Source organism: Macaca fascicularis, chromosome 3, assembly GCF_037993035.2.
Source record: "Macaca fascicularis isolate 582-1 chromosome 3, T2T-MFA8v1.1".
Lineage (NCBI taxonomy): Eukaryota > Metazoa > Chordata > Mammalia > Primates > Cercopithecidae > Macaca > Macaca fascicularis.
In genome coordinates, this window is record NC_088377.1 from 4954515 (window position 1) to 4975893 (window position 21379).

General features: G+C 51.6%; 1 protein-coding gene across 3 annotated transcripts in view; it reads right to left on the minus strand.

Annotated features, from left to right (window-relative positions):
* Nucleotides 1-21379, minus strand: part of UMODL1 (uromodulin like 1) — a 138211-nt gene that overhangs the window by 67269 nt on the left and 49563 nt on the right. Inside the window, exon 1 of one of the 3 annotated variants that reach the window (XM_015446821.4) lies at nucleotides 3183-3258. The exons of the other annotated variants lie outside the window; for them this stretch is intronic. Within the exon in view, the coding sequence (XP_015302307.3) occupies nucleotides 3183-3258 (76 nt within the window). Of the gene's footprint in view, nucleotides 1-3182; nucleotides 3259-21379 lie in introns of those variants that run through there. 3 annotated transcript variants of the gene reach the window in all.

Here is a 21379-nt window from a genome sequence, read left to right on the forward strand (position 1 = left end):
TGGTTCCTGTACACAAGGCCCATCACCCCTCCATCAACGTGATTACTCCGTTCTCGAGACTCCTGGCCCCATGGCATTCACCAGGAGACTCTTTGTCATGGACATCCCCTGACGTGTGCCTGGGCTTCCCATCTCCCCGGGAGAACGCTATTGCCTAATTTGAATCGATTGTGTTCCTCTAAAAATTCGTATGTTAAAGTCCTAAACCCCAGTAACTCAGAATGTGACCTTGTCTGTAGTAATGTCTTCTGGAGGTTATCAAGTTAAAGTGGAGACATTAGGCTGGACCCTTATGCAATATGACCGGCCCTTATACTAAAGGGAAACGTGGAGACAGACAGGCACACAGGGAGAAGAAGGTAGAGACTGGGATGGTGCTTCTACTGTCAAGGAACACCAAAGATTGCCCCAGAAGCTGGAGGCCCGGAGCAGAGACTCCTGCAGGGGCTCGGTAGGAGCCAGCCCTGCCCGCAATTTCATCTTAGGCTTCTGGCCTCCAGAACTGTGACTGAATCCATTTCCACTGTTTAAGCCGCCCAGGCTGTTTCTTTGTTTCAGCAGTCCTAGCCAGTGAACACAGGGATGGTGAAGGGTCCCCTCCAGCTCCCCTGTGGCACCTAGCAGGGGACTCTGAGTATATGGACTCTCAGTGCCTAATGAACGGAGGATTTGACATACAGGGCTTGCATTTCAGACACTCAACTCCTGAGCTCTAAGCTTTACTAGACTGTACAGCCAAGAGGTGGGGGCTCAGTATTAGAGTTTATTTCCCTCAATGAGTAGCTGGATTGATTTCTGGGGAGGAACACAGAGATGGGAGCAGAAATGATCACAAAACCAATGCTGTCCTTATTCCCTCCACTGGGGCAGCATCTCTGAAGATTTCCTCCTTGAACCTCACAGCAACCTATAAGTGTGCAGAAAGCGGGATTCCAGGGGCTTGTTACTCACCCCAGGAAGAAACAGGGCAGAGCTGGCCCTCAAACCAGGTGAGGGATGAGGCTGCAGCTTTGCTCTAGGCGGAACACAGGTGCTGGACCACACGCTTGCGCAGAGTGACCCCACTCCACAAGCAACAGGGACTGGAGCCGCAACCTCCTCTGGGGTCTGAACCCCAAATCACCCTGCGGGCTCAGCAGGGCCTCTAGGGATGGGGACCACCTGCTGTTTGCCATCACCAGTGGGGTAGTTACCGTGAGCTCTGCAAAGGAATGGGAGGTCCTTGTCGTACAGGGTGGAACAGGACAAATCAGCTTCCCGGGCCAGGGCAGCTTGGCTGAGAGCCTAGGGGTGACTTGCATGAGGAACGGTGGAATGTGGCCAGAAGGAACACGCTCACCTACTCAGTGACCACGCTGAGCAAGGCAAAGGCCAAGGACTTCCTGCACCAAGAATTTAGCAGGGTGGATCTAGCTTGTGTTTTTCATCGTAACCTGAGCAGAGATGCCAACCACATTAAGGACACTTGCAGCTCCTGGTCTCCAGAGAGCTGCTAGGGCCCCACCTGACCATTACATGACCCCAGCTGGTCCGCAGCAGAGCCCTCCTGCACACACACGCACACCCGCATGTGCACACACACACACACACACTCGTCTCCTGTGGAACCCAGGAGATGTTTGTCCTGTTTTGTTTTTCACATTTTATCTGAGGCCATGTGCCATCCCAAGCCTGGCTTCTTGGCAGAGCCCAGAGAAGAAAGCGTTTAGCAGATTCTGCCATTCTGCAAAGCCCTGCAAGGGCCATCAGAGCAGGAGCGCGGGGTCTTGGATTCCGGTCTCAGACGTGGGAAAGCCTAATGCTCTGGGGCCAACAAGAGTCCTGGGGTCAGATGGACCTGCGCTCACACCCTGCTACGTGATTGTACTCGTGTCATGCCCTCCCAGTGCCCCCCTCTTGTCATCTGTGAAATAACAGCCATGCTCTGAGGCAGCAGAAGGCTGAAGTGGGGCCATGCCTGTGAAGGCAGTGCTGGCACCCGGGGAAGATTCGGGGCGGGCACATGTGGGGTTGCTGAGGTTCTGCCCTGTGTCCTCATCTACAATGAGGGGTTCTGGAAACACCTCCTAAGACCTTCTCCAGTTTCCCAGGATTCCCACCCATTATGTATCTGAACTGTGGGGTCTACGCACTACCTGTTCCAATGGGAATATCCATTTCACAAATCACAAAGCAAAATCCTGCTTCTGGGTGAAAAACTTTAAGGTAGTACAAAAACATAGTGGATTTTAGAAACAGAATGGATTCCTTTAAATTTGTAACTGAATAAGACAGATTTTAAGAGGGAAATGATTTTAAAATTCTGCAGTCCCATTTCCCTGGATTCCGGGGTTTCAGAACCCCCATGTGTTTTTTAGCAGCTGCTCTGCTCTCTGCATGCCTGAAGACTCCAGACAGAGCCCTGGTGCAGCCGCTGGTTCCTGCGGTGACTCTGCCCTGTGAGCTGTGTGGCCTGGGCGAGTCCCTGATCCATTCTGGGTCTCCCTTTCTTTTTTGTTTTTGTATTGTGGCTTTTCTTTGTTTATCAGGGGGGTTTTGCTCTGCTGCCCAGGCTGGAGTGCAGTGGAGCAGTCTCAGCTTACTGCAGCCTCGACCTCCCAAGCTTAAGCGATCCTCCCATCCCGGCCTCCTGTGTAGCTGGGACCACAAGTGTGCACCACCATGCCTGGCTTTTTTTCTTTTTTTTTTGGTAGAGATGGGGTCTCATGATGTTGCCCAGACTAGGTCTCCTTTTTTTTTTTTTTTTATCTCTAAGTGAGGACTTGAATGCACCAAGGTTCAGGAGACCTTTCTTCTGCATTTGTAGGAGCTCACTGTTCTCAGTGGGATCTGAGGACCCACAGCATCTGCATCACCCACAGACATGCAGAGTTCCAGGCCTTGCACCCCAGACCTGCTGGCTAAGAATCTGCATTTTACCCCCATGAACGCCCCGGTGATTCAGCAACAGGTTCCCACTAGGGAGTCCTCTTCCCAAAACCCTACCCGGCACGCCTGCCCCACCTCCACAGCTGCTACCATGTGCGCTTACGGAAAAGCTTGTCCACCAAGGAACAGATGTCGCCTCTTCAAGCAGAGGCATCCTTACCCACCTAGGTCTCAGCAGGAGGCTGTCCTCATGAGATCCATGCCAGGGAGCCTCCCTCCTCAAGAACTGCCCATGCCAAGCCCAGATCCCTCACCTGTGAAGCCGCTGGCCTGGCTTGAGCCCACAGCACAGACCAGAGCCAGCAGGGCCAGCCCCGAGGTCCTGAGCATCATCCAGCAGTGGTGGCAGCGCAGGGCTCTGGGCCTCTACCAAGAAGCCTGGGTCTCTCCTACACCAGGGCACATAGGGGCCTGAGCCGCCTGGACCCGGAGAAAGGGCCTTTCTGTCTCCTGTGCTGCTGCAGGTGGCAATGGCTTCAGAGGCAGCACCGCTGGGAGCAGTCCCTTATGCCTGCACGTTAACACCCACCACTGCCGTGGCCGTTTCCCTGGGGGCTCCTGCGTGTCACAGCCTATTCTGCTCCAAGCAGATGGCATCTTTTAGGAAAAGTGAGTACCCAACAGCCCAGACCGCATCACTGGATCCCATCTCGTTGTTACGCAGAAAACACATTTGAGACCCAAATCTGAGTCTCTCCATCAACACAGGGTATTCTCTTACCCTATCATTCTGAACTGGCAGGAGAAAACAGCGTCAAATCAAAGTGGTACATCACGTTGAGAAAAGTGTCCTTCACACGGTTCCACAATGCAGTTCAAAAGTCACAAAAATGTCCAGGTGCTTTGACCCAGTCCTCTCCTCCTGGAGCTTGGGCTGAGAGCACGAAGCTGTGGTCACGGGGATGTGCATTACTTATTATGACTTCAAGTGGAAAATTACGTAATTGAACAGCCACAGGAGAACGGGAGTGTAATTATTACAGAGCATCTGGATGCAGCATTACACGGGTGTTGAAATGCTCACCATGAAGTTTTAGTAGCATAAAAAAATACTCAACAATGTGAAGCCAAAACAGCAACGCATGCAATTTCATCTCCATGAAAGTGACAACTCTGTACAGTTATATAAGCATGGAGAAAACTCCAGAAAGGGCCATGGGATGGGAAGAAAACATTTTGAGGAGTGATAAGAATACGGGTGATTGATGTTTTATTTCAGTAACCATCATGGTATATGTGACATAGATTTCTAAATTTCATGTTAAGTTCTTTCAAGCTCATGATGTTTTCATATCGCACTGCTGATTGCCTCTTATTGCTTGGTGTTGACTGCTGAAGCTCAATTTTTTTTTTTTTTTTGAGATGGAGTCTGGCTCTGTCACCCAGACTGGAGTGCAGTGGCGCGATCTCCGCTTACTGCAAGCTCCGCCGCCTCCTGGGTTAACGCCATTCTCCTGCCTCAGCTGCCCAGTTTTTAACACTGGATGAAGAAGATCTTGTGGATTTTACTGAGGAAACATTCTGATGAGTTAACAAAGATTCATCCTGGCTGTATGTTTCAGGAGCATAATTCCTTGGTGTTCTAGATACAAAACAATTCCTCCAGAAGGGAACTTCTCGCCTGACTCCCGCACTGATGACGCTACCTCTTTTATTCTCCGTAGATTAATCTCTGAGATGATGAACTGCTGCATTTGCTTGGCTAATGACTAAAAGTCAGATGCTATAACAAGAATACAAAAATGATCACACACGGAAATGATCACACAGCAAAGGGGCTGCGTACCACGGGTGTCCTTGGAACACAGCAGCTTTTATAGAAAACCAAAAGCTTCACGCAGAATCGGCTCATTACAAAAAGTTTTCAGCTGGGCGCGGTGGCTCTCGCCTGTAATCCCAGCACTTTGGGAGGCCGAGGCGGGTGGATCACGAGGTCAGGAGATTGAGACCATCCTGGCTAATACGGTGAAACCCCGTCTCTACCTAAAATACAAAAAACTAGCTGGGCGTGGTGGCGTGCGCCTGTAGTCCCAGCTACTCAGGAAGCTGAGGCAGGAGAATGGCGTGAACCCGGGAGGCGGAGCTTGCAGTGAGCCCAGATGGCGCCACTGCACTCCAGCCTGGGCGACAGAGCTAGACTCCGTCTCAAAAAAAAAAAAAAAAAAAGGTTTCATAGGAAAAGAATAACTGTTAAAGCTATTGTATAATACTCAAAAATGTGAAATTTGATCAACACTAAAAGAATAAATTAAAAGTATTACAAGTAAATCTGAACACTTTAAAATGCAAGACGAATGTGTATTATATTGTATATACCATCTCAATGTTTGCTACTATAATGTATGAATGTCTCTATAAAATATTAAGGTTAATCAGGGATAATGTTACAGGTTAAAACCCAATTTGTCTGGTGCACCATTGTCTCTCATCTTCACGATTACTCTATGAAATAGGTCATTTGTCCCTATTAAATAGGTGAGAAAACAGGTTCAGAAAGGCCACACAGCCAGTAAACAAGAGATTAAACCCAGACTTGTCCAAGCCTCAAGCCGCAGTTCTTCACACTCCACTCCACTGCTGGTCTGTCATGATTTAACCACAGACCCCAAGACAGGGGAAAAAAGTCAAGACATTTTACCAATTGAGGACTTCATCATAATTTACAATCGTCCATAAAATGTCATTGTAACATGCTGTCTCTTTATATTAAATGATTAAAGAAAAAAGTCTCAAAATTAACAGTCTGTTTCTAGCTTGGTCTCTCCTTCAACCTCCCTTTCATTGAGGCACAAAGAAAGATACCTCTGCCGTGTGTGTGTGTGTGTGTGTGTGTGTGTGTGTGTGTATGTGTGTGTTTCTGTCTGTGTTTTGTCCACAGAAGGAATTTTTCTGCAGTTATCCTTTATGCATGTTTTTCTGCATGATGGCCAGAGGGATTTTGCACGTTTGCACTGTCCATGTAAACACTCTGAGGAGAAAAACAACCCCATACTGTAACCCAACAGGGAGAGAATTCTCGAGCACTAGAGGTCTGACGCTGCCGGGGTGTGTCTTCCACAGTCCATCCAGCAGAGAGCCCCAAATTCGCTCAGGGCCTCTGTGCGGAAAGGCCAGCATCCCCCACACAGCATCCAAGGGCTGGAGAGCCAATGGAGGCCACTGGTGTGCCGTGCTGGCTTTCAGGGCACACATGCCCAGGCATTCACACCCTCTCACACTGACATACATGCACTCACACTGGGCATAAACACAGACACATCCACACTCACATGTGCACCGACACATACAGACACACTCACACAAGTCCACACACATACTGACACACGTTCACACTTACACTTACAAACACAAACTCATATGCCACATCACTCACTCATGCATGCTCATTCACACATGCCCACACTAACACATGTGCACATATTCACACCCATAAGCATATGGGCATTCACACACACACACATTCTCGCCCTCACACTCGCACACACTCACATTCACTCTTGAATCTGCACACCCACACACATGCTCATACTCGCAATCACATTCACACTCATGTACTCGCACACACACAGCTGCCCACTCTCACATGCACAACGCGGGAACCAAGGAAGTGCTTCCCATCCCGGGATGCAGCCTCTCCCTGGGCGTGTGCTACACCTCCTGTCTTCAGCAGTGGCGCCTGGGCCGGCAGTTGCCCTGTTTTCTCCATCTCTAGAGGGAGCGATTTGAACTCAACGGCCTCCAAGGGGCCTTTCTCATCTCAGGTCAGACTTCTAGGACCCTATGTTTGCAAGCTCACAGAGGCTCAACAAGTCACACTGCAAAATCGCATGTCTGTCATTACCCTACGGCCAAAACGTTCACAGCCTCCTCTTCGTATCCCCACGACAGGCAGCCATGGCAACGGCTGCCAGGCAGGTGCGTGGCAGAAAGAGGCAGAGCGGGAGAAGCCCTCATCTCCAAGTGGTGGCCAGGTGGGCTTATTTTCAGGGAAAGCTGGTTGTGTTGGAGAATGTGAGGAAGAGCTAGGGAGGAGAGTCATGCAATCGAAAAATGTTTTGGACTTGGAGGAGACCTTGAGTCACCCAGCCCAGCATCCAGCCCATCCAGGTGGCTCTCTGACAGTGGCCGTGACGTAACACCCTCTTTCTCGGGGTGTGGCTGGGGACCACCTGCATGGGGAGGGGACCTATAGAAAATGCAGGCTCCCAGCCTTGCCCGTCGCTCACTCAGGCACTGGAGCATGGGCCCCCGGCATCCCGGTGACTCGGTGCTCACACAGCCTTGAGGATGGGACTCCGTCCTCCTGAACACCAGGCCATGAATCCATGGGATGGACCCTTCTGTGGACAGATGGCTCTGCCAGAAAATTCCTCCCGATGTGGAATCACGGTTGGCCTTCCCACTGGAACGACCACACCCGGGGAGCCTGGTCCACCCTCACACTGGACAGTGAGTGCCACTCCTCCATGTGGCAGCCTTCGGACCCTTCTGGAGAGTTCTCCGGGCCACCTCTGTTTTGCTCCCCTCCCCCATCTCTCTCTCCCTCACTCATACAGACACATGCCCTTGTCTTTGTTTCTGTTTGTTGCTGTTTCTGTTTGCCTTTGCAGAAGCTCAGCTTTCTTATCACAGCCCAAATGACTTTTCCTTTTTCACATTCCACTTCGGAGACTGTGGCCCTCCATGGGCAACAGTTGCGGGGTTGGATGGAAAGTGAGGGTGCGGCCTGGGGTCGGGACATTGTCTGCAGGCCCCTAGGAGCAGCGCGGGCATGCCGCTTTCTCGTGGTGAAGCCAGAGCAGAGCGGAAGGCGAAGAGACACAAGAAACTCCCAGAAGAGGTGCCCAGGCCCTCAGAGGTGCTTCTGTAACACAGCAAAGGCGTATCTAAGACCGGGGGGCAGTGGACACGCACATGCCACTGTGTTTTCAAACCCCGTGTGCCTCACAGCGGAACCTGGGGAAAGCCCTGGATTAGGAGCCAAATACCCTCGGTCCAGTCCTCATTCTGCCAACAGCTGGACAGGGTCCCCTGGGTGGCATTTATCCTCTCAGCGCCTCGGTTTCCTAAACGGGAAATTACCAAAAGGGAATAGTGATGCCTTCTAATTTAGTGGTGTTTTACTGCCTCCTGATTTTATGAAAACCAAATTAATTAATGTACGGGGATGCCTTCCAGAACTGGAGAATATTTTAAGTATCCATCATTTATTGTCATTAAATGTAGGTAAGGCCATTACTGGGGAAATATAATTACAAATAAAATGTGCTGGCCAGGCACAATGGCTCACGCCTATAATCCCAGCACTTTGGGAGGCCAAGGCAGGTGGATCACGTGGTCAGGGGTTCAAGACCAGCCTGGCCAAGATGGTGAAACCCCATCTCTATTAAAATACAAAAATTAGCCAGGCATGATGGCACACGCCTGTAATCTCAGCTACTTGGGAGGCTGAGGCAGGGAATTGCTTGAACCCAGGAGGCGGAGGTTGCAGTGAGCCAAGATCGTGCCACTGAACTCCACCCTGGAGGATACAGTGAGACTCCATCTAAAAAAAAAAAAAAAGAAAGAAAAGAAAAGAAAAGAAAAAAAGAAAAAGAAACAAAAAAGTGTGCTCCCAATCCAGAAAACCTCTCCACAAAGGTAGAAGAGAAAAGTTCCGTTGTTGAATAGCCATTAAGCCAGAAGGTGATATGCATCAGAAGCAACGGCGAAGAGATTGCAAAGAAAGGATCTCATCCTTTTAAAGACCCAAACAGATACAACGCACTGCATGAGTGTTTTCAACATAAACAATAACTAGTCCTTAAGGAAGAGGCCCTGACAGTGCCATTTGTCACACACCATTGACCCCAGAGCCACCTGGTCATTGGGGTTACCATGTGTTTGTTAATTGCCTGTATCCAGAGGAAGAATAAACTCCTATCTTCATGACAGGAGGTAGTTTTGCAGCTTGGAGCAAGACGGACTAAGTTAGGCTCTTGGCCTCCCTCGGAAACCAGAGAGGCCAGGAGACAGTTTAGGAGACCGAGCTGGGCAGCTCGCCTGAGGTCAGGAGTTCAAGACCAGCCTGGCCAACATGGAGAAACCCTGCCTCTACTGAAAATACAAAAAAATTAGCCAGGCACAGTGGCACACATCTGTAATCCCAGCTACTCGGGAGGCTGAGGCAGGAGAATCGCTTGAATCCAGGAGGTGGAGGTTGTGGTGAACCGAGATTGCGCCACTGCACTCCAGCCTGGGTGACAGAGCGAGACTCCATCTCAAAAAGAAAAAAGAGTCATGCTCAGAGAAAAAGGAGAGAAAAATCTCTTCCCTTCTTTTCAATCAGGAGAATTAAGCCTCTGTTTTTAATTTGTCTCTGTCCTTGAAGGGCATGGGGTGGTCTCAAGGGCACAGGGCACTTACCAGACAAGGTTGGCCTCGGTACCTGCCAGGGCCTCTTCCAACTCTGAGATCATTAGCATCAAGGATAAGCTTTGGAGCTTATTGATAGCAGCTTAAGTACCACGATCAGGAACGCTGTCAGTGCTAACAAGTAACATCAGGACAAAGAATTCACATTTCACATAAAGGACAGAATGCAAGTCAGAAACAAAAATCCACCCATGTCTTGGTCCTGGGACCTGGCTGTGGAGGGCGGTGTGGTCTGGAGAACAGAGTGCCAGCCAGGCCTGGTGCCCCGACTTCTAGACAGGACTCTGGCCTGTCTGTAAGAGTTGGTGCAGGCTGAACACAGCGGCTCACACCTGTAATCCCAACACTTTGGGAGGGGAGGCTGAGGTGGCCAGATCATGAGGTCAGGAGATCGAGGCCCTCCTGGCCAACATGGTGAAACCCCATCTCTACCAAAAATACAAAAATTAGCTGGGCATGGTGGCGCATGCCTGTCATCCCAGCTACTCGGGAGGCTGAGGCAGGAGAATCACTTGAACCAGTGAGTTGGAGGTTGCAGTGAGCTGAGATCGTGCCTCTGTACTCCAGTCAGTGTGACAGAGCAAGATTCCGTCTCAAAAAAAAAAAAAAAAAAAAAAAAGAGTTGATGCAGTCCTTGGCCACCTGGATTTCAGGGTCTTGATTCCAGAGGGTGAAGATAACTGGCTCGATCCATATCTGCACCAGCATTTCATGACTGGATCATTTCTCAGGATGGGTCAGACCATGGTGCCTCTAGATCCATCAGGGCCATTCTGCACCCAGTAATGGATATCATCATACAGCTTTGAAATAATGAAGCAAGAGCAATAGAATCTGAACTGAAATACAATAATCACATGAATGAGTTTATAGTGTGACATCTTAGAAGGCTTTCTGCTGGAGGATTCCAAATAAGTGACTCCAGACTCAGAGGGGACCATTCCCCGCCAGTCCTCATCGCAACAGGCAGCTGCTCCAGGATAGTCACTCCTGGAAAACACCAGTGTCCCAAGGTGCGGAGACTTTCCACCGGGGCTGAGGTTGGGATAAAAGGACACCACAACAGTGAGTTGCCTCTACCTTGAATCAGCCTTTAATTTTTAAGAGGAAAAGAGAGAAGGTGTACATTCCCCCAGCCCTAAAGATTTTCAAAAGTAAAAACAGAATACAATAGATTCAATAGCTCCAATAAATGATTTTTAAATTATCAGATAATTTGTCAGGATTCTTTGTCAGGATTCTCCAGAGAAACAGAAAACTGATTTAAAAAAAAAAGAAAAAAAGAAAAGAGAAGAAAAGAAAGAAATTTGTGGGCTAGGGGTGTTGGCGCACACCTGTAATCCCAGCACTTTGGGAGGCCGAGGCAGGCAGATCACCTGAGGTCAGGAGTTAGAGATCAGTCTAATCAACATGGCAAAAACCCATTTCCACTAAAAATACAAAAATTAGCCAGGTGTAGGGTGGCAGGCGCCTGTAGTCCCAGCTGCTCAGGAGGTTTAGGCAGGGGAATTGCTTGAACCTGGAGGCAGGGGTTGCAGTGAGCCGAGATTGTGCCTTTGCACTCCAGCCCAGGCAAAAAAGCGAAACTTTGTCTCAAAAGGGGGAACAAAAAAAAAACCAGAAAAGAAAGAAAGAAATTTGTGATTATAAGAAATTGTCTCACACAGTTATGGAGTTGACAAGTCCAATACCACCTGCAGGGTGAGTCAGCAAGCTGGGGCCCAGGAGAGCCCACGTGTAGTTCCTGTGCCGACGTAGGCAGACTCGAGACCCAGGGAGAGGCAACGTTTCAGTTCAAGTCCAAAGGCAGCAAAAAGCTGATGTTCCAGTGTGAAGGCCATCCAGCAGGAGGGGTACTCTCCTCCTCGGGGGCAGGGGCAGCAGCCCTTTTGCTCTTTTCAGACCTTCGGCTGATTGCACGAGGCCCACATTCTGCTTGACTCAGTCTATTGATTCAAATATTAATCCAATCAGATCAGAGGAGGGACCTGCAGAGGCATGGCCGGCAGAGAAACTGTTGGGCTGGACTGTCAACTGAGAACACCAGGGATCTGATTCACCAGCAGCCTTGGGGACATTCACCTTGGGCTCCACAAACTGCCAGAAACCCCCCAAGCCCAAAGGCATCCATAAAATGGTTAGGTTATTCAGATTGACGCAAGTCCTAATGTACAAGTCAGCCCACACATCCCACGGGCATTGGGCGTCTCTTGTTGTTCACCCCAGATAAACTCTGCTGAAACTGGGGGGCCGCAGGGTGTGGAGAAGAGGGAAGAAGGGCAGAGGGCAGAAGTGGGTGGTTTGCTGTGCTCCACCCATGGGAGGCTGGTGCACACGGCTGCTTCCGAAAGGGCTTCCTGCTTTAATTGCAGTGCTGAGACACAGGTGGCTCTCACACCCTCTAATTCAGGCAAAGCTACCACCAGGAACAAGGGGAGCCAGGGGACAAGCAAGTGGCCAGTTGGGAGCACTGTTCATGATGGCTCCCAGCATGCACCAGCCCCAGAGTCTTAGAGGGAGGGGATTCCTCCAGGGGGACTGAGGCCAGAGGTTTCCACTACTCCTGCCCTAACGATCAGGTGAGCAGCCTCCCTGGGTTCCTGGGTCTAAGGCATCGCTCAGGAGGAAGGACCTTTACCACCTTTGCCAGGAAAGTCTTCTGATACCGAGGATGGGCTGCTCACCTGCTGGGAAGCTCTCTAAAAAATCCCAATGCCTGGCCTCTAGCCCCAGGAAAGCAGCTTAGAATCTCTTTGGGGGACACCTGGGGCGACTCCAAGGAGCAGCAAGGTTGACAACCTCAACCCAGTCTAAACACAGGGCAGCTTACCAATGAGGAAGTGAAAGCAAAGGGCCCTTGGCCAAGGTCACCCTGTGCAGTGGGCTGAATGGCACAAGGTCACCCTGTGCAGTGGGCTGAATGGCACAAGGTCACCCTGTGCAGTGGGCTGAATGGCACAAGGTCACCCTGTGCAGTGGGCTGAATGACACAAGGTCATCCTGTGCAGTGGGCTGAATGGCAACCCCCGGACCCCCTGCAAAAGATACGTCCAAGTCCTAACCCCAGGTACCTGTGAATGTCAACTTATTTGGAAATAGGGTCTTTTTGCAGATGTAATTTAGATGAGATCATCCTGGATTTAAAGTGAACCTAAATCCAGTGACTGGCATCCTTACAAGAGGAAGGAGAGGGAGATTTGAGGTGCATGGAGGGAGGGAAGCCCTGAGAAGCCATGGAGATTGGAGTGATCCATCGACAACGAGCCCGGGATGCAAGGAAGAGCTCACCCCAGAGCCTGGGAGAGGCAGGGGACGGTTTCTCCCTCGCAGCCTCCAGAGGAAACCAGCACTGCCAGCCCCTTGATTTCAGACCTGCCGCCTCCGAGCTGCGAGAGAGTGCAGGTCTGTTGTTCAGCCTCCCAGCCTGTGGTTCTTTTTTGTACAGTACCCCTAGGACGTTGGTTAGGGGTGCAGCCTCGTCACTGTCGTGGGACCCCTCCATCGCCTCTTACCACCCACTTTTGCCCTCTGCCTATCTCCCCTCTTCTCCACCCCTGCGAGTCCCGCCCCAGTTCCAGCAGAGTTTATTTGGGGTGAACAACAAGAGACGCTCAGTGCACGTGGGGTGTGTGGGCTGACTTTTACACTAGGATGTGTGTCAATCTGAAATAACCTGGCCATTCCCTCGACGCCTCTGGGCTTGGGGGCATTTCTGACAGGTTGTGGAGCCCAAGGTGAATGTCCCCAAGGCTGTTGGTGAACTAATTCAGATCCCTGGTAGCTGCGACTGACAGTTCAGCCCCTCCCTGGTTTCTCTGCCAGCTGAGCCTCTGTAGGCCCCTCCCTTAGATCTAACGCATCTGTAATGCTTTCATCTCATTGAGAACCCTCCGCCTCTGGCAGGTTAGAGTAGTGCTCAGGGTTGGATGTATCTCACCACATCTGCTTCCGTTTACTCTGCAGAGACGGCTTGGTGTTGGCGCTGGTGCTGGATGGGCACAGCCCTAACTAACTTGCTTCTTTGCAAACTTTCCCCCACTTTCATTTGGAAACGTTCTCGTATTCTCTGCTTCTTGTGACCTCAACAGTGGGTGATGTTGAGAACGTGTCATTTTTGTCCCAAGGACTTTCTCCCTGTTGGACGATCCCAGGGCTTGGCACAGCGGTCTTAGCAGGGCGGAGAGGGAAAAGGCCAGGAGCCCAGGACGGGGTGCAGTCCAGGGTCCCAACCCAGATTCTCTGCCTGCCACGAGTTCATGTGGGGAAGGCCGATTCATCCTAAGGAAACCATAGCTCAAGTGCTCACCATGATGCTAATGACAGAGGCCGTCAGTCCCCACTGTCCCGCTGCTGGTCTTGCTGATTTTCTGATACAGAAATGACCTCAGATCCTCTTGGGTGGAGAGGAAAGCTCCCAAGATCAAAGTCAGGGCCGGCCACTGGGTGCCACTGTGTAGTATTTTGCCCTGGAGACAAGTGGAAGGAAATGAGGGTGCGAGAAGACACTGCCTTGCCTGCCGCTGAGAGAGCCCAGAGGCCACATCGCCCCCACAGGGCAGTGTTCAAGACCCCGCTTCCTGCAGGGCAGGTGCTGGGGCTTGCTGGGGACATGTGTGGGATCTGAGCACAGAGACAGCCTCCAGCCTGTAACCCGTCGCCGCTTCCTCCTTCCAAAAAAAAAAAAAAAAAAAAAAACACGCCTCGCAGAGGCAGGCCAAGCCCTGTGGGGTTTCAACTTCTGAAGCAGTTCAGGCGAAAGGCAGAAAACAGGAAGTGAGACTTGGGTGATGGGAGGAAGGTGTGGGCAAGCGGGAGGGATGCTGATACAGAAAATTCACATTTAAGAAGAACCCAACGTACAAGAAAGGAGAGGGAAACAGAGAGAGAAGATACCAGCAGGAGCTCGCCGTGGATGTGCTGGGCTTTTCTTCGGCTGCCTGTCTGAGAGCCAGCCCCTGCCCTGCCCCACTCCATCCACACATATTCACCACCCTGCCTGCTGCAGGCCACCCCAGGGCCTCAGTGGGACCCGCTCATGGCCTCCAAAAGCCTTCAAGTCTCTTGTGGGCTAAATTGTGTCCCCCAGAAAGATACGTTGAAGTCCTACCCCTCTGAACTGGTGAATGTGATTGTATTTGGGAACAGGGTTTTTGCAGGTGTAGTTAAGTTGAGGTCAAACTGGAGTAGGGTGGACACTAAATCTAATATGTTGTTATAAAAAGAGAGACATTTGGATGCAGATGAATGGAGGAGGGAGTACCATGAGACAACAGAGGTGGAGGGACAGCAAGGCAGCTGCAGCCAGGGCACACCAGGGACCACCAGCCCCTGCCCGCACCAGCACAGGCCAGAAGGGCTCTGCCCAGACACCTGGATCTAGACCTTCCAGCCTCCAGAGCTGTGAGGGAATCAGCATCGGTTGTTTAAGCTCTGAGTTGGCACTGCTTTGTTCCCAGCCCAAGCCGACTCACACAGAGTCTAATGGGGAAGAGGTTAAACAGGTTAAACATAATCCTCTCACCTCAGTCTCCCAAAGTGCTGGGATTACAGGTACGAACCACCATGTCCAACCCTCACTCCTTTTTTGCTTGTTTGGTAATTGGCTGGTTTTGTTTGTTTGTTTTTGTTTTTGTTTTGTTTTGTTTTGTTTTGTTGAGACAGGGTCTCTCTCTGTCACCAAGGCTGGAGTGCATGACGGTATCTAGACTCACTGCAGCCTCCACCTCCTGGGCACCGATCCTCCCACCTCAGCCTCCTGAGTAGCTGGGACTACAGGTGTGCACCTGTAGGTTAAACATAATCCCATGCCCAATTATGCCTAGACAACAGGGTCCGTGGTACCAACACTGAAGCCTGAAGGGAGAAGGGTCAGTTGGACCCTCCAGAGAGGCTGGGGCCGGGAGCTGGCCTCACCCAGGAACCCATGCAGAGGGCAGGGACCCCGGAGCACAGGACACAAGACGCATTTCTACCACCCCATCACTCCACCCTTCCAGCCACACGCCAGGCCCCGGCCTGCCCGGCACCGAGGACAATGTAGGTGCTGAGAGGTCTGCCTCTCTAGAAGTGGGCATCAAGGCAGGGCATCAGTGAAAGTGGCCCCGGTCACCATCAGTCCCCCCTGAGCAGGGTGCGACCCCTCACAGGGGTCTGGTGACCAAGGCCTCCAGATCACTTGGGGCAGAATCAGAAGAGGCCGATTCAATTTCAGCAGGAATTTAGGTCAGATAATGAGGGCTGTTAAGCCCCAGCCTGTCTTGTCTGAGGCACTGTGATGAGAAATGCTGGCATTGGATGAATCTGCCAGGCAGGCAGCCCTCCCCTACCCACCCTGTCTGTCCCCAACGGGGCCTTCCAGCCTCCGTACCTGAGTGAGCAAGAGAGGCTCCTTCCCGAGTGGGCGGCGTCAGTGGAGGGTAGATAAGAATCTCAGCTCTGAGGCACAAGGACGCAGCGATTGAGGAACAGAGACATCAGGAGCTGCTGACCGCTGAGGAAGAGGAGGAGGAAGAGGGCTGCCGTGGCCTTTGGGTCCTTGCAGAGCCAGGTCTAAACCCAGATCCATTGACGTTTGTTTTCTAGGTGGCCTTTGGAAGACACTTGGCCCGGTATCGAATCGGCGAATGGAAGAATAGTACATGCCTAAAGATGGCAACTGAGCCAGCTTGCACAGGGACCCCAGGATGCAATCAGCGTTTCAGAGAGGCTGGCTTCCTTGCTTCCTGTTTAGGAAGAGCAAGTGCAAGAGTGACCCTGAAATCAACCTTCCCTGCTAGAAAGGGCTGCGTCATGTCCACCGCAGTCACTGTCCAATCTGCTGTCACTGTCCACGGTCCACTGTCCATGGAACCACTAGCCAGATGGACTCCTTGCCATTGGTGGTCTCTAGGGACAGGCAGGCAGTGAGGGCCTAGCCTAGAAGTGGCCCCCAGTGGACCCCGATGAGAGCCGGCTGGCACTGGAGGAGGTGTCCCCACGAATGGTCAGGGGAGGGGACACTCAGCCTGGGCCAGGTCAGGGCTTCCAAGGGTGTTCAGCAGTAGCCGGCCAGGGTTGAGGCAAGCAGGTGACAGCGTGGTGGGCAGGACAGTGTGGATCACAATGACATAGGGCCACAGACAGGAGATCGGGGCTGGGGACTAGGCAGCTGGCCTCAGGAAGCTCTTCCAGGGAGTGGCAGGGCTGACTCCAGACCCAGAAACTCCTGACACTAGGACAAAACATGGCAAGAGCCATCCCCAGAGGGGGTGAACCACTGAGCAGATGACCAGAACCAGAACGCAACAGAGGCAGAGCCAAGTGGCAGCAACTAAATCCAGGGTCCACGTCAGCCTGGGGTCAGAGGCCACGTTCAATCTGCACAATCGGGGCCCTGCCCAGGGGGACACTAGGGCCACAGATCAGCATCAACCCAAAAGGGGAGAACCAATATTAACCCAGTCAGTGCCAATCCAAATACTCATTCCAATCAGTGCCGTTTCCAACACTCATCCCACTCAGCACCAATTCAGATTCTCATTCCTCCCTGCGGCCCTTTGGTTCTCGGCCCACCGCCATCCCACTTCCCGACACCCAAAACAGCACTTCGCTGTTGCCTCTCTGAGGTCACTGGTCCCTTTATTCTGTGACAGTGTGAGTGAAGGTCTCCCCTGCCCTGATAGGTGAGGGCACCACAAAGGGAGGAGTCAGGGCCTGGTGCGGTGACTCACGCCTGTAATCCCAGCACTTTAGGAGGCTGAGGCAGGAGGATCACTTCACACCAAGAAAGCTTGAGATCAGCCTGGACAACATAGTGAGACACCTGTCTCTACAAAACAATACAAAAGAAAAAAGTTGCCAGGCATGGTTGTGTGTGCCTGTAGACCCAGCTATGCGGGAGGCTGAGGCAGGAGGATCGCTTGAGCCCAGGAGGTCGAGGCTACAATAAGCCATGTTGAGGCCACTGCACTCCAGCCTGGGCAGCAGAACAAGGCCCTAACTCGAAAACAGAAACAAAACAAAAACAAAAGGAGGAATCAGGACCTAAGACTACTTCCTCCTGGGGCCCAGCCCATGTCTGGCATACAGTAGGTACTTAATAAGTGCTTGTTGAATGGCCTGGGGTCAGCCCACATACACATTAGGGGAGGACCAGGAAGAAGCAGGCAGAAGAGGGCTCCCCATAGCCACTCATCGCTCCCACCTCCCGGGCATGCATCTTATTTTAAGGACCTCTTCCATGGTCTCACAGACCGACAGCCATGCTTCCCAGAATAGCCGTGACCAGCAGGAAAACACTTCATTCCGACATTCAAGACTCAGACAGGTCGCACGTTCTTTCCCATGGAGATCACACACCAGGAAACTCACTTTTTCAGCAGCTCTCTTCATCTACCTCCTGCCAAGAGAATCCAGGAGTGAGAGGAAGTCACTCCCAGCTGAGAAACTGATGCCCTTGGTCTTGGTAATATATTTAAATGCCGTGTGATTATATAGTTACAATTCTTAGAAGGGCGGTGGTTCCCTCTAAAGCTGGCCATTTTACAAACCACTGGCCTAGAAAAAGACTCTCGATATTGAGCCGTAAAGATGAGAAGGGACTCAGAAGCTGAAGGCCCTTCATCCTCCCAGCTGCTCTGCCTTTCCAGGCCTGCAGAATGCTCAGGCGTGGGTCGTGAGAACCACGATGCAGGGCTGGCACGGCACGGGGGGCTTTTCACGGCAGGTCGGGAGATCCACTGGAAAATCCTGGCCAGGAATTCAAACACATAACCCAGACATAACATGCGCAGAAACCGCTGCCAGAAACCCAGCCCCGCGGCAGGACAATGCCTTCTTAGCATGCTGGCAGGCGAGGTGACCGTTTGGTTATAGGTCCTAGAAACTTGCAGTTTCCTTCCAGATGAGTAACTTCTTTTCCATTTTCCAAAGGTTAAGAGGTTTTTGTTAAGAAATACATTTGAAGTGACATTAGGAAAAACAAACCCTTTCCGAAAACCCCAAAGAATGTGAAGAAAGTCCATCTGCATTCAGCACTGGAGTGGCTTTCCCGGGGAAGGGCGGGCGTGGGCCCTCGTGCTAGCATTTGCATAGTAAACGAGGGAATGTTTACCAAGCAGTGTTCAGTGGTTCGAGGCTTATATAAATAAAAGATAGACAGATGAGGAAGCCCAGGTGGAAAGACCAGCTTGGAACGTCTCACCGACTGACTGGTGGAGCCATGGGGAGCGTTTTTCCATCCCAGAAGGAAAAAGAGAGAGCATTTCCAGCGAGACTTCCAGGGAGCCTGCGGAACTCGTTAGGAAGGAGTGATCTATGCGGTGTCTGGGGAAACCGCCTCATGTAAGGGTTAGAGTGTTTGAAGGGAAAAAGATTAAGCTGTGAGGGGTGGGACACACCCTGAGAAGGAAGAGGTAACAAAGATATGTTCGAATAATGTCTCCCCAAAATTCATGTCCACCCAGAATCTTAGGATGGGACCTTATTTGGAAAGGGCTGTTGCAGATGTGAGGACAAAGATGAGATCATCCTGGCCTAGCATTGCCCCAAATCCAGGGAGAGCGTCCTTCTAAGCGACAGAAAAGGACTCCGAGGAGGCAGAGGTTGGAGAGATGTGGCTGTGAGCCAAGGCGCACCACGGTTTGCCGGTAACACTGGCAGCTGGAAGATGCAAGGAGGGCGTCTCCCCAACAGCTTCCAGGGGAGAAGCACTCTAAGAATGAGATCTGTTTGCTCACGAACGCTGACGCCTCTGAGATCTGTTTGCTCACGAACGCTGACAACTGTGAGATCTGTTTGCTCACGAACACTGATGCCTCTGAGATCTGTTTGCTCACGAACGCTGACAACTCTGGATGCTAGACTGGGTACAGATATTTAATGGGATTTGCCCTCAAGATCGCCCAAACTATTTTGAGAAAATCAGATGAGGACACTGTCGGGCTAGCTGGTGGTGAGGACAGAGGTTGGAGCCCAGGTGTCCTGAAACCCTGGCTTAACTTGTAAGTTGAAGTAGGTTCTTCTTGTTTGGCCTATCGTTCCCATGGTCTGTTATACAAAATGGAGGGACAGCACTTAATCAATCAGTTCCAGGAAAGAGGTAGATGACCCGGGGAGTGGGGGAGGAATAGGACCAGAGATACCCGGCAAAATTCGGTTTGGCCATCATAGCTTCACAGGTGTCAACCAGCCATGTGTCCTGCGTGACCTCCATGTCTACCTGTCAAGGCTGGGCTACAGGTGCACCCTCCAGGGCCTTCCAGAACCCAAACCCAGTGATGTAAGAGGCAAAATAATTTCAAATCTCCTTTCATCTATTTTTATAAAGTAGAAATAAAGTGGCCTTTTGGTCATCCAATCCGTCCTCTTGGAAATACCCTTTCTTGGAAGAAAGAAACACAGGGAGGGAAATACCGAGAGTGATGGTGTCTCCTGGAGGTCGGGCCGTCTTCCTCCACTTCCGTTCTGTTCCTCACATTCGGCACCCCACATCCCCCACCCTTTAATCCTGGTCCAAGTCTGGGTCTTGGCCCTGCAGACGGCTCCCAGCCCCTGTGTCTTGGATTTCCAGCAGAGAATTTCTGTGACTTTGCCCTCCTACTGTATCTCCATCTATTGCTGAGAACCCTCCAAAATGAGACCTTCTGACCGCCTGCAGACCAAAACCCCAGTGACTCAGGAGAGGGGAGCAGGAGGCATGCCTCCCACCGCCGCATCTGGCCTGCTCAGCCCTGCATTCCTCGTGTATAGAAAGTCGGGGGACCGAGGCCCTGCTCAACTTCCTGCTCCAGCACATTTCGGGGTTGTGCTTGTGGTATAATGAACACCCTCTTCCCAGAAGCAAACAGGGAGAGACTGCAGATGGGCAGTGAAGTAGGCGCTAAGGTTTCACGCCACCGTTTCTTGGAGGGGGTCCTCCTTCCTCCTCCTCCCTGCTATTCCATGGAGTCTGGTTGCCAGGCTCACAATGCCCACCCACTCCACCATTCTTTCCACCCAGGGAGCCAGAACCACCCACATGTGCATGTGGAGCTGGGTCTGGGGCACAGCAAGGCTTGGTCCACCATCTGCAGCCTGTCATGCCTCCTGTCCACCCGAAGGCCACTCCTAATCCTCCCTCCACTCTGGCTAACACCAGCTAAAACGCAGGTCCTCCTCCCCCTGGATTCAGCTACACCACTGATTAACATCACACAGGCAGAGGAAAGTGTTTGGAGGTCTGTCATAGGGAAGGAATTCATGTTTATTTGGAAGAGCCAAAAATTAAACAAGGGAGTAAAGTAGTTCCTCCAAGGTGGGTTTTGCTCAGGACAGGAAGGAGTTTCTCGTGGCTAGAAGTGAGTGGCAACAGGTCCTCCGGCAGTGATGAGCTACCTGGCCTCAGGAGGATTCGAGTAGACCGAAGGCCATGGGAGGCTCCAGGAGCTGGAGCAACAGGCCGGGCTTGGATCATTGTGAACGCCTTGCTGGGGCGCAGGGGTACACTCTGCTACATGAAAGAAGTCCCTGAGGGGGGAAGTGAGTTTGTCCAAGGAGTGGGAGGGAAGCTTCAGGGACAGAGGACAGCAACAGTATACTCCAAACTTGGATCGCTCGAGAACATTCAAAGGCCACAGGCATCCTCTTACCGCCACTTCTGCTGTCAGGAAGAAGGTGCTGCACGGACCCAGAACCGGGTCTGAGAGAGAGGCTGGGCCTCATTGACATCACACACACCCACTCCTGCTGAAGAAGGGAGCCAAGGTAGGCTGAGACATTCCCAGACTCAGTGCCCACAGCTCCATCCATCTAGAAGACTTTGGGCCAAAGCCATAAAGAATGTGAGAGGGGACCATCCTGGCTAACACGGTGAAACCCTGTCTCTACTAAAAATACAAAAAAAAATTAGCCGGGCATGGTGGTGGGCGCCTCGCTACTCTGGAGGCTGAGGCGGGAGGATGGCGTGAACCCAGGAGGCGGAGCTTGCAGTGAGCCGAGATCGGGCCACTGCACTCCAGCCTGGGGGTCAGAGCGAGACTCCCGTCTCAAAATAAATAAATAAATAAATAAATAGATAGAT